The sequence below is a fragment of the Dermacentor andersoni genome, chromosome 2 (genome assembly GCF_023375885.2).
Source record: "Dermacentor andersoni chromosome 2, qqDerAnde1_hic_scaffold, whole genome shotgun sequence".
Classification (NCBI taxonomy): Eukaryota; Metazoa; Arthropoda; class Arachnida; order Ixodida; family Ixodidae; genus Dermacentor; species Dermacentor andersoni.
The window spans coordinates 223625805-223640516 of record NC_092815.1 but is presented as its reverse complement, the minus strand read 5'-3'; the positions used below and the strand labels follow the sequence as shown (position 1 = coordinate 223640516).

The following is a 14712-nucleotide window of genomic DNA, read 5'->3' as shown; positions in this document are numbered from 1 at the left end:
ACGATGACTCCGAGTCGGAAGATGACGCACCATGTGTTACGCTGCCGTCGCATGCGGAGCGTGCACAAGCAGTGACTGTGCTTTCAGCCGCCTATAGTGACCCTGCGACTCTCTCCGAGATTCAGGCTTATCTGATTGCGCGTAAACGGAACAGCGTGCAACGGCGCACTCACTATTTCTTCAAGCCTACTGCCGAGCCCGAATAAGTGCGTGGAAATAAAGGATTTCATTTTTTTTTCTTAATCTGCTTTTTCGGACACCTGTTTATTCGGACATTTCCGTAGTCCCCGTGAGGTCCGAATAAACGGTCGGCGACTGTATATGTTATGTGCTTATTTTGAATGTGCATTCCATTTTTGTAGAATAAAAAACAAACAGTGCAACACAGGACGATCAAGTAAAGAGCACAGAACGGACGGAGCACAGGACAGCACTCTGTCTCCTGTGCTTTTTACTCGCTCGTCCTGCGTCACAATGTTTCTCTTTTTTATTCTAAAGATGAACCAACCGGCCCCTTTGAACACATTGCTAACGTCAATTTTTGTTTATCTCCTCTGCTTCTAATTTTGTGCAAGCTTCCTGTAAATAATTTTTCGCAAAGATTTAAAAAATATAAGTTCCTGAAATTTTGCTAAGCAGCGAACCAGTGGCTTCTGTACAATTCAAGGAATGCCACTAGACTAACCTTATTGCTCTGCCTTACTTGGAACAAGAGTTACGAGACTCCAACTTCAGGCACCAGAAAAACACTTTCTTGAATTTCAAATTCCATACCTGGCAACTCGTGTTCTATGTGAGGCAGAACAATTAGGTTGGTCTTACTGCATTCCATGGATCACATAGAAGCCATTGATACCCTATTTAGTAAAATCTAATAAACAGATGTCGTGCAAATCTTTGCAGAAGATAATTAAAAGAAGCTTGCATAAAATCTGAGTTAAAGGAGATAAACGAAAATTAACCTTAAATTCAATATAAGGACATAACATTACATATATGTACAAGTTTTCTAAAAGAATAAAGATTAAAAAGTTTTTAGCCCAAGGCCTGCATCCCCTTTCAGTCTAGCTTTTGCTGCAGTGTAAAGTATCATTGTACGGCTTATGGTGAGCACCATGTTGTGTCTTCTGCTTCTTCAAGTGTATGCAACTTGTAGTTATGTGGCCAAGGAAGAAGTGTGTCAGCAGCTGTCTCTTGCCATCAGCTGCAGAATTGCCACTCGGAAAGAAATGTCTCCTTGCTGAACCAAAAGTAAGTAGAGCACCATGTTATCAGCATGTCTCACAGGTCATACGGACATGTTGTTCAAGTGGAGCTGTAGTCAGCACATACTTCTGACACCATGTTGGAGAGATTGCCACTGCAGGTACAGTAAGCTGTTCTCAATGGTGCACACAACAGCCACTGGCAGATACAGTTAAACCTCGATATAATGGAGTTCATAAAATTGGCAATTAGCTTCATCATATAGAAATTTCACTATGTTGAAATTCAGCCTTTTATGCAAATAAGTAGTCAGCGTTAGATTTTTCTTACTCAGAAGGGGCCGCACAATTTTCTAAATTACAGTGCAATCGGAAAACATAAATTTGAATGAGAAAGGAATCGTTTTGTTGAATTTAAGAGTCTCTGACGAAAGATACAGTTTCATGACATGTTGACGATACCTTTACATCGGCGGCACAAAGTGGGCCAGCCACGCTTTCACATCCACTCCGCGGCTGATAGTGTCGCCTGCAGTGGGTCTACATTATTGTGAAAAGTGCTTGCATCGAGAAGTGAACGCTTGGTCTACCTTTCACTTCCACACGTCTCCGAAACTTGAGATTATGCAGCCTCCAGAACTGAAAGCTTGGGAAGACAGCGATAATGATGCACTGTCATCCTGACATGCCCACTTTTTTCACACAAGGCAGACTACCTTTAAGACAAGGCGTGCGGGGCTGCATATGCGCTCAACTGCACTGAAAGCCATGCACTGACAGGGCCACACTAGAAAAGGAGATGCGTGCTAACCTGCCCCCACTGCCTCTCCGCTTCTCTCCCTCGATCCCCTCCCCCAATCTTTCCCTTTGCAGGAAGACGGCAGTGTGCAGGGCACAATAGAATCTTACTGCACTTGGACTTCACATGAAACACGACGCTGCTCCGCTTCGGTGGTTGCTCTTGGTCACTCGGCGCACGATTGGAGAGGTGCACTTACAAGGAGACGCTTGTAATTCAACTACTTCACCATCTGCATTCGCAGATGTTTCTACATATTGTCTCGGTATTACTTTGAGAAAGCAGTGAAATTTTGTTATACTGAAATCATGTTTAAACACACTTTGTTATATTGAGCGAGAATAGAGGGGGTTAACCGAGGGCCCAAATTTTTATTAATCATATCATGACAACCAACAAACAAAGACACCAAGGAAAACATGGGGGAAATTACTTGTACTTAATAATTGAATTAAAGAAAGGATAAATTAATGGAAATGAAAGTGGATAAAAAACAACATGCCGCAAGTGCGGAACGATCCCACGTCTTTGCATTACACGTACGATGCTCTAACCAATTGAAGCTACCACGGCGCAGTTTCTCATCCACTTTTCTTGGATATTTTATGTGTTACTACTAGAACTAACCTTGGGAGTGCATCGCACGCGTAATGCGAAGACGTGGGATCGTTCCCTACCTGCGGCATGTTCTTTATTTTCACCCGCATTCATTGCCATTAATTTATCATTTCTTTAATTCAATTATTAAGTACAAGCAATTTCCCCTGTGTTTTCCTTAGTGTCTTCGTTTGTTGCCTTCTTACAATATGACTGATAAAAATTGGGCCCCTCGGTTAACCCCCTCTTCTCGTTCTCACACAACGAGGGCCTCGAATCAGGAAACACTGATGCCTTCAGGTAGCATGTGTGGGTTTATTGGCCAGTTGCCTTCACCCAGAAAGATCACGTACTCATGACGCCTGCGGCAGAAAGGATGTGCCACACCCACCGCCAAGGCTTGTGAGTGGTGGCGCTGGCCAGCACTCCCCAGGTTAGTTCTAGCAGTAACACATAAATGCCCAAGAAAGTGGACGAGGAAACCGTGCCGCGGTAGCTCAATTGATTAGAGCACTGAACGCGTAAGGCGAAAACATGGGATCGTCCCCCACCTGCTGCAAGCTGTCTTTTCATCCTCTTTCACTGCCATTAAGGGGAGACGCGGGTCTTGAAATGTCAAAAAATCGCAAAAAAGTCGATTTTCGGAAAAGTGCGTTTTCGCTACGTTTATACATTCAAGAATCCCTCCGCGAAATCTAGAACCTAAATTTAATCGGAAAATAATAAAAAAACACAGTTATACGGGCCAGGGTGGCCGCGGAATTAGCAAACAATCGCCAAAAATGTTCGAACTTCGCGCCGTCGTCATTTGCGAACGCGTTGGCCGGCGGGCGCCATTTTGAGCTTGTTTGGAAGCTGCTTTCTTTGTGTGTATTTTGCGCCGGTTCAATATGGCGTAGGTGAGGAGGAACCGACGCTATCGCGTCATTTCTGAAGGATGCGCCCGTGCCGCTGATTGGCCAAAGCACGCACGCCGCCCGCGCGCCTCGCTCCTATTGGTCTGGCGCCGTTTGAGTGCCGATTCCCGCGTTCCCGACAGGCTGGTCGCTCTCGTGCGCGCTGCGTGTTTGTGTGGTTTCATAGCGCCGCTGTGAACGTTCGGCCGCTCGCTGCTCGACAACGTTCGATAAAGTGTCTTTTTCGCTGCCCGAATGGCTGGAGGACACCGTCGTATCAAGACTACTACGCGTCAAGCGTTCGGCAAGGCGCGAAGGCGGCCGTGGAATGCGCGACAGAAGACGGATAAGCCTGTCGTGTACCCGGAGTTGCCGGCTGCTGGTCTGCCTGAAGATTCTGCCGGATCGAGTTCCGAGCTGCAACCCAGTACGTCTAGCATCAACACTTCGTCCACCCACGCCTCGCGTGTTGGCGCAGACCGTGTAGATACGTTTTCTTCACAACTGAAGAAAGAAGCAAGCGCGCAGCGATCGCCGATAAGGCGCAAACGCGCCTGGCGTCTCAGTCTGCAACGAAGCGAAAGTTTGAGCTGCTGGGTGTTGACACGAAAGAGGACGTCAGCGACAGCGGAACGGAACTTGCGATCGTGGATTTATCCGTGGTGCAAGACTTTGTTGGACTTATGCCGTGCCCCGTGTGCGCCAAGAAAACGCTGATGCTTTCGAAAGACCCCGCCAAGGAGTACGGGCTCTGTGCCAAGCTTGTGCTGGAGTGCTCCACGTGTGGCATGCGCGAAAGGATCGTCGGAGGCTTCACATGTCCAACAAGGATCACACAAACAAATGCTTTGATAAACAAGCTTGCAAAGAGGCACAAGCCACCAACAGACTCTGCCTACAGTCCTGGGCTTTTATAGGTATAGGTGTGACCTTTTGCTGAATGCACAATTGCGAGTGTGTGCAAGAGATATTTTTTTTCTTTTTTAAATTTGAGTTCTGGGATTTTACGTTCCAAAATCGTTCCAAATGAACTCTGCGCAACTTTATTTGCATAGGGATGCCATTTGTGTGCCTTCTGTACAACAAGGAACTAAAATAGGGATGTGAAGCTCGTGGTGCTAGCTTTCTGGCATTGCTTTCAGTGACTATGCATGATTTTGCAACCAATATCTCAATGTTATTGTTGCAAAATGGCCATATATATGTCATGAACTTGTTGCTGAAAGACAGGGCTACATGGTGGTGCAATTTATATTGCCATATTGTTAGTCCATTAAAAGTTATAGTGAACTGAAAGTTCAAACTCGTTTTTCTCAGCTTCATTTTTTTGGACACCGCACACTGCCTTACGGGGGATCTTCATATGTTCTTTCTAAGAACCAGCAAAATGTTTGGTATCAATATATTTGTGTCGAATAGATCTAGCCGGTGATGCTATTTATTTATTTCTAAAGTTGCCGGCTAAATTTTAATTGCCACTAAATACAAATGAAAATTAGCAAAGATATTGAAATTATGTTTACATCTGGTATTTTTGCATTATAATTGCACTGAGAACAATAAAAATAGCATCACCGGCTAGAGCTACTCTCTGGCGTTCTGGCCGTATACTTTGTTTTTCCTCTTGACAAAGTTAAGTTTTTGAAAAGTCCCGTAAGAAATTGATTAAATTTCTGTATTAAAATTTGCATCATTTGTTCTAATGAAGGTATACAAAATCTAATTAGATATTTGCAATCAGCAGAAAAAGCTGAACAATTCTGTTAAATATCATCCCGTTCACAATAAAATTAACAAAGTTGGTTTTGGGACCCACATCTCCCCTTAATTTATCATTTCTTTAATTCAATTATTAAGTACAAGTAATTTCCCCTATGTTTTCCTTGGTGTTGTTGTTTGTTGGCTTCTCATGTTTTGTTATAATGAAGTTCTATATACAGTCGAACCTTGATATAACGAACCTCAATTTAACGAAATTCTCGAAATAACACACTTTTTATTTTTCCCAATCTCTGCCCCATTGAAAACCATGTATTTTTTTTTTCGCAATTTAACGAGGTCACTTTATACTGTACTTCCGATTTAACAAAGTCCTCGCGCATCGCACGCACGTACCAGGAGCCTCCTTGACAGGCAGACGAACACTTTAGCCGGGCATACAGCGATTTGCATGCGCCCTTTAATGCTCAAATTTTCCCGGCGCGCTTCAATACGTGGAGCAGAACGTGCCGCTGCGCCATCTATCATGTACGTATGAAACCCGCAGCGGACGCGCTCCTGTAGTGCTAGCCGGAGTGCTTCAGAAGTTCCGAAACGCGTCACGCTATGACGCCACCGGCCTGTTGGAACGGGAAAGCGCCAACCGGAAGTAAGTTTACAAACAGCGGTCGTTGGGCACGTTTTCTCAGTTGGTTACTATATTTACACGATTGTAAGTCGACCACTTTTTTTAAATTTGAAAGTCTGAAGTTGGAAGGTCGACTTACAATTGAAACCAAAACATGGCCGCACCAAGAAAGCGAGACCAACGGGAGCTACAACGTAGTTACAATTTTATATTTGCTCTATGGCCCTACCCGTATCTTTTCGCTATCCCGCGTGTTTGTTCACTTTTCGGAAGGGTTTTTCAACATTTTTGAGAGTTTTACAAGTGCAAGCAACACTCATGGGGGGGTGTCGATAGTTGATGGAAGCGCCGCTGTTCCCATTTGCGGTGGCACCCTCGAACGGCAGCGCTTGCGGGGAGTATCGGTAGTTCGTGGAAGAGCAGACACCGCTCGTGGGTTTCTTTCTAAGGCATTGGCATTGGTTTGACGCATTCCACTTGACTGCCGGCTACGTGCTACTTCTATGCTTCCCAGTAGTCATGAGTGCTCCAGGCCCACTAATCGTTCGGCACTCGTTCACAGCAGCGTTCAAGACGGCTGTCATCTTTTACGCCAAAGAAACAAATCACAAATGGGTGGTGCGAGAGTGGCGACTGCAGCGAAGTGAAATTTTCACCTGTGACGGCAAGTGAGAAATTTCCCACGTGCCGAAGTCTGGATGCTTTCGGAGCTGTAGGCTAAGCTTGCGGCGTACTTTGCTGAAATGCATGATCGGTCCCTGCCAGTGAAGTGCGACATGGTCATGAAACAAGCCCAGACCTTCGCCTTAAGGGGGGATGAGGGGATCGGAACAAACTTTTTCATTTTTGAACTTAAGAGTGATGAAATTTGGAAGACAGGTTTGAAATAGCATCAAACAGACAGCTACAAAGTTTCACAATAATATCTTCAGTAGTTTTTATTTTATCATTATTTATATACTGCTCACATGTTGCTTGCTCGTGGAAAGCCGAATGTGACAGCAAAATGGGTTATGGGCCTGTAAATGTTTTTAATAGTTACTAAGAAGTATAGTCTAACTCAAGATTCTCTTAATTTCTTTTTAAATTTCTCGGCTCTTCTTCTAAACGACATAGTATGCACCTTCTCTTTATGTTTAGAATGTATCATGCTCCAATTATTGTGCAGTAGAAAATCGTGAGTCTAAATGGTAAATCTGAGATTGTCTTGACATAAGGCACACTTCAGCAATTGCAGCAAAACAAACAGGATTAAAATCCATGCTCCCATTGCCGTGCTATGCTTTCGATGAGCGAGGTGATAAGCCCAAAACAAACTTTTGAGAAAACAAGCCTCAAAGTTCCATACTGGCACACACCGTCTAGAATGCTCCTGCATTGTAAAATTTGGTGTCCTTGGCAGCAGGCGACTTCTTAGCCCTTAGCCCTCTGTCCTTTCAGGAGATGATCTTTGTGTGCCTTCTTCATTCGCTGGGAATCTTTCTCGACAGCCCGCTGAAGAGAGAGGGCACCAGGGCGCAGGCCCAATGTTGTGCACAGGTCTGAATAAGCTTTCAGACTGCCCGAGTTGTACCTTGAAATTGCCTCGTGCACTGCTGCTTCCACGGCAAACAGTGAGGCATGCTGGTCTTTTGATACTAGTGACCATATCACTGAATGGAGACTCTCAGCCGCGTATTGAGTTTTGCCTCCTCTGCACCGGGTTAGCAACTGAGGGTCTGAGAGGCGCTGGTACACAGGCAGAAGTGCTTCAGCAACTTTAGCTGAAAGCTTGTACTTGTGAGCTGGTGCTGGCTGCCCTTCTGCCTCAGCTGATCGGTGGTTGCACCAGCTAAGGGGGGCCAGAGGGACACAGGTCATGATGGGGCTCATCATCTGTTGATGTGATGCGGTAGTATATTGCCATTACTGCTCTTTGCATTTCCTCAACTTCTGAGTGGTTTCACAGAGCAAGGCCATAGTGGTTCATCAGTTTTTTGATGAGCTGCTGTGTCAGGCCCCCCTTTCCACCTAGTGGCTCTCCTTTCTTTGCCTTGGCTACCAAAGAGCAAAGTGCAGCCCTCATTCGTTTTTTCACGTGATTTATGCAGTCTTCTTTAGATAGCTGCACAAAACCATAAACTTCTTCATCACATAGAGTGCGAAACATGCGGCTGTCCCCATCACAAACTATGTTTGTGTAACGTAAATCATTTCTGCTCAAGGAGCACCTGAAGAGCTGTAGTGCAGCCTCAACCTCCATTCTTCCAGAATTCACGTCAGTGTTTTTCTTGCACTGGTGTTGCTGCTTCCATTCAGCATAGTTGGGGTCACTTTCTGCTGGCTGTCGGTTGCACCCAAGACAGAAGTTGGACAGAACTACACAGTCCAACACAAGCCCTGTATGGAATTCAATTATACAGCCTATGCCAGTATGGGAGCTGTGGCCACGTGTCAACCATGCGCCATCATACACTACTGTGATGTTCTTTGAAAATGTAGTCTCCACTTCAGTGTACACCTTTTTCACTGCCTCTACAGCATCTGTGAAGTTGTTGTGTGCAGCTGCCGCTGCAGCAGGCTTGAAAGTCTTTTTGAGGTGCTCATCATATGTTTTGTGGTGTAACCCACGATGCGAGACATTCATGGTGGCCCAGACGTCATTAAGAGCAGTTGGTCCTTTCCCAATGCTTTTTATTGCTTGCATAGCTCTGAAGTTGACCTCAAAAGCTCTAGAGCCGCTCTTCCTTTGCGAGGACCACTCAGACTGTAGGGTACTACCACAGGAAATGCATGAAAGCACCATCTTCAAAGCTAGCCCCAGTTCAGTCTCGCAGTGCACTGCTAGGCCGGGCTGCTGACAAGTTGGGCAAAGCGGGGAACCAATCAGCGAGTTCAAAGCAGCAACTTGAACAAGCATAAACTCCTCTTCTGGAGGTGCGGGAATGGCATTTTCCTGTGAGTCAGTCAGCCCGAACTTGCGCTCCGTTGCTGAAACCGTGCGAAGCGATTCGCGAAATCTCGACGCTTGCAGTTCTGCAGTTTCCGCGGACACAAATCGTGTTTTCAGGTGAGCTTGAATAGTGCGACGTTCACTGGGCGAACAGTCAACACTGCGATGAGCGGCAAGGACGGCCACCGGCGCAACCGCGGCAGTGAGCGTGCGCCCGCGTTGCAGCTCCGTCGAAGCGCCGGAACTCGTCGATGGCATGGGACTGCCTTCACTGGCAGTTGTTGGCTGCGGAGACATCTCGGCGTAGAACGACTCACCGCGGAAGCGCGTCTCCGATGCTCTGCAGTCGGGCGGCGATGATGGCTGCAAGCGCATTCCGTGATCTGTGCTGGACGAACTTGCGACGGGACGCTCGCGTATGGCGGGACGCTCGCGTACGGCAAGACTCACTGGCATGTTGATCGTCGCCAGTGAAGTAACACTGCGCCCGCGCTTCGACGGCGAAAGATCATGGTTCGTCTCACTATCGCTGGCTGGTGCTCGACTCGGCACAAGATCCCGCAGCACGTTGGGCGCGTACTCCGCCGATTCTGAACTGACGCTCGGCTCGGCCGAACCACCTGCTGACAATTGCCGCTTCTTCCTTGCTGTGATGGGCTTGCGTTTCCGCTTCCCGTAGGCATGCTTCATCCGGTACTTCTTTTCGAACGTGCGCGGATCCATTGCACGTGGTCGAAGTCCTCGAAACACAAGAGAAGGAAAGGCCAGAAAGGCTTCCCAGCAGCGCACAAAAGCAGACGCTCCTTGCCTCAGCCGCCATTAGGCCACGGCGTCGGCCAATGAGGAGGCGCCTTACAACGCGCCACGGCACAGAGCCAATCAGGGCACGGCAGCCATTGGCTGCTCCGTGCTACCACCTTCCTGTTTTTCTTTTTTTTGTGCGCTTGCTGGCTGGCAGGGGAGGAAGGGAAGGGCTGGGACAAAGAGTCAAAGAGTCGGGCTTTCCAACGATACCAAAATGGCGGTGCTCTGTGGCGGGAAAGCCGAGCAGTCGCGCCTTGAACTTCGCGGCATTTTCGCGATTTTGGGCGGATGTGTGGACGCCGGCACCGACAAATATATTTATTTTTAGTGCTTAGAGTTTGTTTTTTGGTGAAATATTTCAGTACAAGATAGAAATGATGCTGTAGATTCTGAAAAGCGTACTTTTCAAAAATCGATTTTTTTCGCGAAAATCGCGATTTGATCCCCGCTTCCCCCCTTAATTTTAAGGCCCTGCTCCGCCATGACTACAATGACGGTGACGAAAGTATGGCATACACAACAGATGTTGACTCGTGGCAGCTGCTCTGCTCTGCGCTCTGCAATATTAAAAAGCAGCAGATGAAGCTGACGGAGTTCTTCGCTTCAATCTGAGTTGCATAGAATTGCTCTGCGGGAAGTTAAATAAAATATTCCAGCATTCATGAATCAACGTCGTCATTGCTTTACTGAGCGCGGTATCATCCGACGGCTGCGAGCGTTAAGCACTCTAATGGTAAGTGGTGGCCTCATGGATCCACCAAGTTAGTACTACCAATTTTCTTCAAAAGAATATTCAAGTTGATAGCTCTGGTATGTGCATAATTTCATTTTCTTTGCGCTACGGGTTGCCGTGTCTTCCTGAAAGGAAATTTTTTTTTTTTAGTGATGACAAATCATGATGATGATGGCACTGATGGCCACATCTAGTGGCAGCTATGAGCACTAGGCGCGGCGCTTGCTGCAGACCTGCTCTTCACCGTATGCGTAATGCAGAAAAATGCGTTTGTACCCGCTGGCTATCTGGCATCACGCTCTTGGTTGTGTTATTAGTTCCAGGGTTTACTGGTTATCTTTGTAATTTTGCTATCTACAAGGTGCCATACACCAGGAGTGTTCCAAGAACCTGCATCTTTATTTGGACTGCTGAAACATGCGAACCTCGACTTAATGAAACTCGCGATTTAACGCAATTTTCGGCTGCAAATTGGACTTCTTTATATCGAGGTTCGACTGTACATGGTGTTCGACGGACAAGAAGTTATGAAAAGTTAAGTACTTCGTTATATTAATAATTTTGTTATAGTCATGTTTGTTACATTGAGGGTTACCTGTATTTCAAGTATGACTGGGATAAAGAAAATGAAGCGCAGGCAACAACGCTGCCTCAAACAAAGTCAATAAATAAATTTTAAAACATCAAACAGAAGGGAGAAAATGACATGAAGAACACTTAATTTGGAAGTCTGTACCTGTGTCGTTTGTTCCCTCGGGCTTTTGTCTTATTTCTGTGCTGTTGTGCCAACAAGCCCAGTTAACAACCATTCTGCAACACTTACCCTGCCTGCAGAGGCGGATGGCAGCCTCGAGTAGCACCTCGAGCTCGCCCTTAGGTAGCACAGGAACCACCCAGCGTGGCCGATTGATCATCTCGTCGAGGCGTGCCAGCTCCGCCAGCGGGAATTCTTCCTCCTCCTCTTCCACCACTGTTGGAGGAGGGGCCTCTTCCGCAGGGGGCTCCTCGGCAAGCTGCTGCTGCTGCTGCTGCTCCCGCTGCTGCTCCTGCTGCTGCTCCCGCTGCTGCTCTTGCTGCTGCTCCTGCTGCTGCTCCTGCTGCTGCTGCTGCTGCTGCTGCTGCTGCTGCTGCATCTCAAGAAGAGTTAGTGCTGGCACTGTGGAACATGCTAAAGGACCCTCAAACAATTTTGACAGCTTTGCTCCAAGTTGATAGTGTAGGCAATAGTACAGCAGAATCTCGTTAATGTTAATTCCAAGGGGACATGAAATTTATTTGGATAAAACAGAGTTCGAACTAAGGAGAGTACTTTTAAATATAGTGCCAGATCAATTGTACATTACAGCATGCAAAACCAAAACTGTCACTGGGCTCGCATTGAAAAAGTATTTTCTTTCCGACATCAGTACGCAATGACATGTGCTTGAAGAAGCCTAACTTCTGGGTAAAATCCCAGTGTAATAAGACCGCATCTCGCACGCCATTTGCTGTGGACGCAAGAGAAAATGGGCAAGGTGCGACCGAGAATAATGATGGCTTGATGCATGCATGCAGTTCCCTAGCATGCCCAATGTTGATACAACGTGATAGAGCACACAGTAATGTGATTAAGAGGTGCTAGGACGGAGGTGGGGGTGGCATATCTGACATAATCAAGCATGCACGAAGGGGCTCTTTCCTGCTCCTTTTAAGCCGGATGAGATAGGAAGGTGCGTACCACTCTGCTTGGGCCAGTTCGGTCTCGGATGCCCACGTGTCTCTCCCAGTTATATTTACAGCATGTGACATTATGGTAGCTAGCAATGCATCAAACCCATGATAATTGCCCCTTCCACTTTTGGTAAGCTTCACTGCAATAATGCTTCACGTACACTTCACAGCAAACTGTATTAAGGAGAAGCTGACTTTCAGAAACTGGCATTACCTAAACGCATCATGCTTTTCGAGCTTCGAAGCCATTGGGGAGGATTACAAAGACGGAGTCGGCGAGATTGCTAACAGAGACGAACAGCTTTAATGAAAAACGCGGTACCGAACAGCAAGAAGCTTGGTTGCAAATGTTGAAGTAGCTATAGGCTTGGCTATGGTGGCCTAGCGCAGCATTGCTGCGGCAGTGGGTGGTGGCCAGCGGATCTGCGTGCGAGTGCACCTGTTCTAAACATAGAGATAGTAAAAATGGCAGCGGAGGTGGCTTCGCTTAATGCCGTTTCGGATCTATGCTCATGGAAAAAGGTCCGGAAAATGGGACGGTGAAGAGTTTTTGCACCAGAAATTTCAGACATTCTAATACATTGACTATGGGGTACCGTGGCAGTGCCGCGAAGGCGTCCGATTATTAGGCATGCCTGAAAAGTCGGGCGTCCGGAAGATCGGTCGTTGACTGTAGTTGCAAACCCTAGTGAAAACATTGCATTGCCGTAAAAACGCAAAAATACCGCACTTTTGCGCAGTTGGTGCAAATGGCACTTGAGTGAGAGCAGCCAGGAGCAGGCAAGTCGAATTGTAGCAGAATGGAACAAATGGCGCAGTTGGACCACCACTGAGATTGAGACATGCATAGAGGAGTGCTTGTGAGGTCTGATATGGCCAGTTCCCTTAAGCTGGAACCACATGGCACATTTTCCACGAGCGAAAAACATGAGGCGCGGCGAACGGCCGCGTTGCCGCCAACGCGCGAGCACCCGGACAAAAAAAGAGAGCAGCGCTTTTGCGTCACGTTTTCCGGGTTGCCAGACAACATAACGCCCAAAAACATGAATTGTCTGTTACCACATATATAATATGCCCTTGAACTTACAGAACGCCACAATAAAAATAATTTTAGTGTAATTAAAGAGCGACATTTTTGTCCGAAGTGTATTTATCGAACTTAATTTCAAGCAGCAAGATTATGTGCGAAACTGCACTATGTACCTTCCGCATGCTGAGAGGCCGCTTACTACCGAGCAGAAGAGGCGATTGCTACTATTAAGAGGGATGCTGAGGGCATCTGCTATACCGTCTACGCTGAGGGTATCTGCTATAGCTCACCAAGCCTGGTCACGTTTGATGTTGTTCTTGTAATTGCGACCGTGTACATCCCAGAGGAGGCGACGCTTCTCCACTTCAATTATTAGGGCCTCGTTGAAGGTTGCTTTGTCCATTTTAGGGGAACACGATGCGCAAACCAACACGATGTGCGAACGAAATCACGGTAGCACGTGCTTTCTTTGACGCACGCGCCAGTTCTGCTGAGAAAAAAAAATTGCGCCAGAGAGGTTCCGTCGAGATGCGCAGAGAGCAGGGCCATCTGGTGGCAAAACCAAAAACCAAAATGCCACACGACCAAATGCCACGTGACTAACCTGAACTCTGACTGGCGGACGCTACGCATTTTTTTTCTACTCTGAGCAGCAGCACACGGCGGCACGATTTCGTGACGGATCATGCTGGGCACGCGTCAAAATGACACGCATCCCACCATCCACGCGTGAATCGCGCCTGAAATCGCACCATGCGGTTCCGCCTTTAAAGGCCAACTGCAACAAAATTTTTTACCGCATAAAAACCCAGTTTCAGAAAATTTAGACACACAGTAGCCTCTTGTGTCTTACGCTTGAAATACAGGTCAATCTGTCCTCGCGAAATTGATGTCTTTCATACCAAAAGTGAAAAAAAAAAAACATGCGGCTATTATCACCCAGCAGAAGTGATGGTGGCTAAAGACTTACAACTAAAGAATGTGTAATGAATGTGTGTTGTTTAGTGGTGCAAGGGCCAGGTATGGCCAAAAAGCACCATTCCAGTGTTAGTGAGTTTGCAGTGGAGTGATGAATTCTGAGAAGTAGATGAGACGTGGCTGCAAAGGCGCTAAATAAAAATTACTCACTGTAAAGTACGTAAACTCTAGATGTAATAACATTACGACAATGACTACTGAGGTGTACTACGAACATTGCAAAAGAATGATGCGATACCGTATTTACATGATTGTAAGTTGACCTATATTTTTTAATTTGAAAACCTGAAGTGGGGGGGGGTCGACTTACAATCGAAACCAAAACATGACATCGACAAAAAAGTGAGACCAACAAGATATCAGGGGAGCTACAATGTAATTACTATTTTATGTTTGCTCTATGGCCTTACCTTACCTAAGCATGCATTGATGTTAGACCTTGTGACATGTTTTGCCGGAATATGTAGTGATTTAAGGTTGAGGGGGTTGTGGGGATGCGTGACTCTCACGCGTCCCCTGATATCTTGTTTTCCCGCATAGCTTCCACCTCCTGCAGTGCGGCTTCGCCATGTGGCCTGGCGCCTGCGGCTTCGGAGTGGTTGAAGCGCAGTGCGAGAGATGGCGCGAGTGTTGCGCTACTAGCTCCGCCTCACGGCGGGGTTACTTGGGTGCAGGAAAGAC

The 14712-nt window shown here is 46.8% G+C and overlaps 1 protein-coding gene across 8 annotated transcripts in view; it reads right to left on the bottom strand.

Moving 5' to 3' along the window:
- Positions 1 to 14712, bottom strand: part of faf (ubiquitin carboxyl-terminal hydrolase-like faf) — a 607534-nt gene that overhangs the window by 515709 nt on the left and 77113 nt on the right. For 3 of the 8 annotated variants that reach the window (XM_072286629.1, XM_072286626.1, XM_072286627.1), the window contains one exon: positions 11137 to 11437. In XM_072286629.1, the coding sequence (XP_072142730.1) occupies positions 11137 to 11437 (301 nt within the window). The remainder of the gene's footprint in view (positions 1 to 11136; positions 11438 to 14712) is intronic. The other 5 variants (XM_072286628.1, XM_055075756.2, XM_055075757.2 and 2 more) reach the window with 5 other exon arrangements.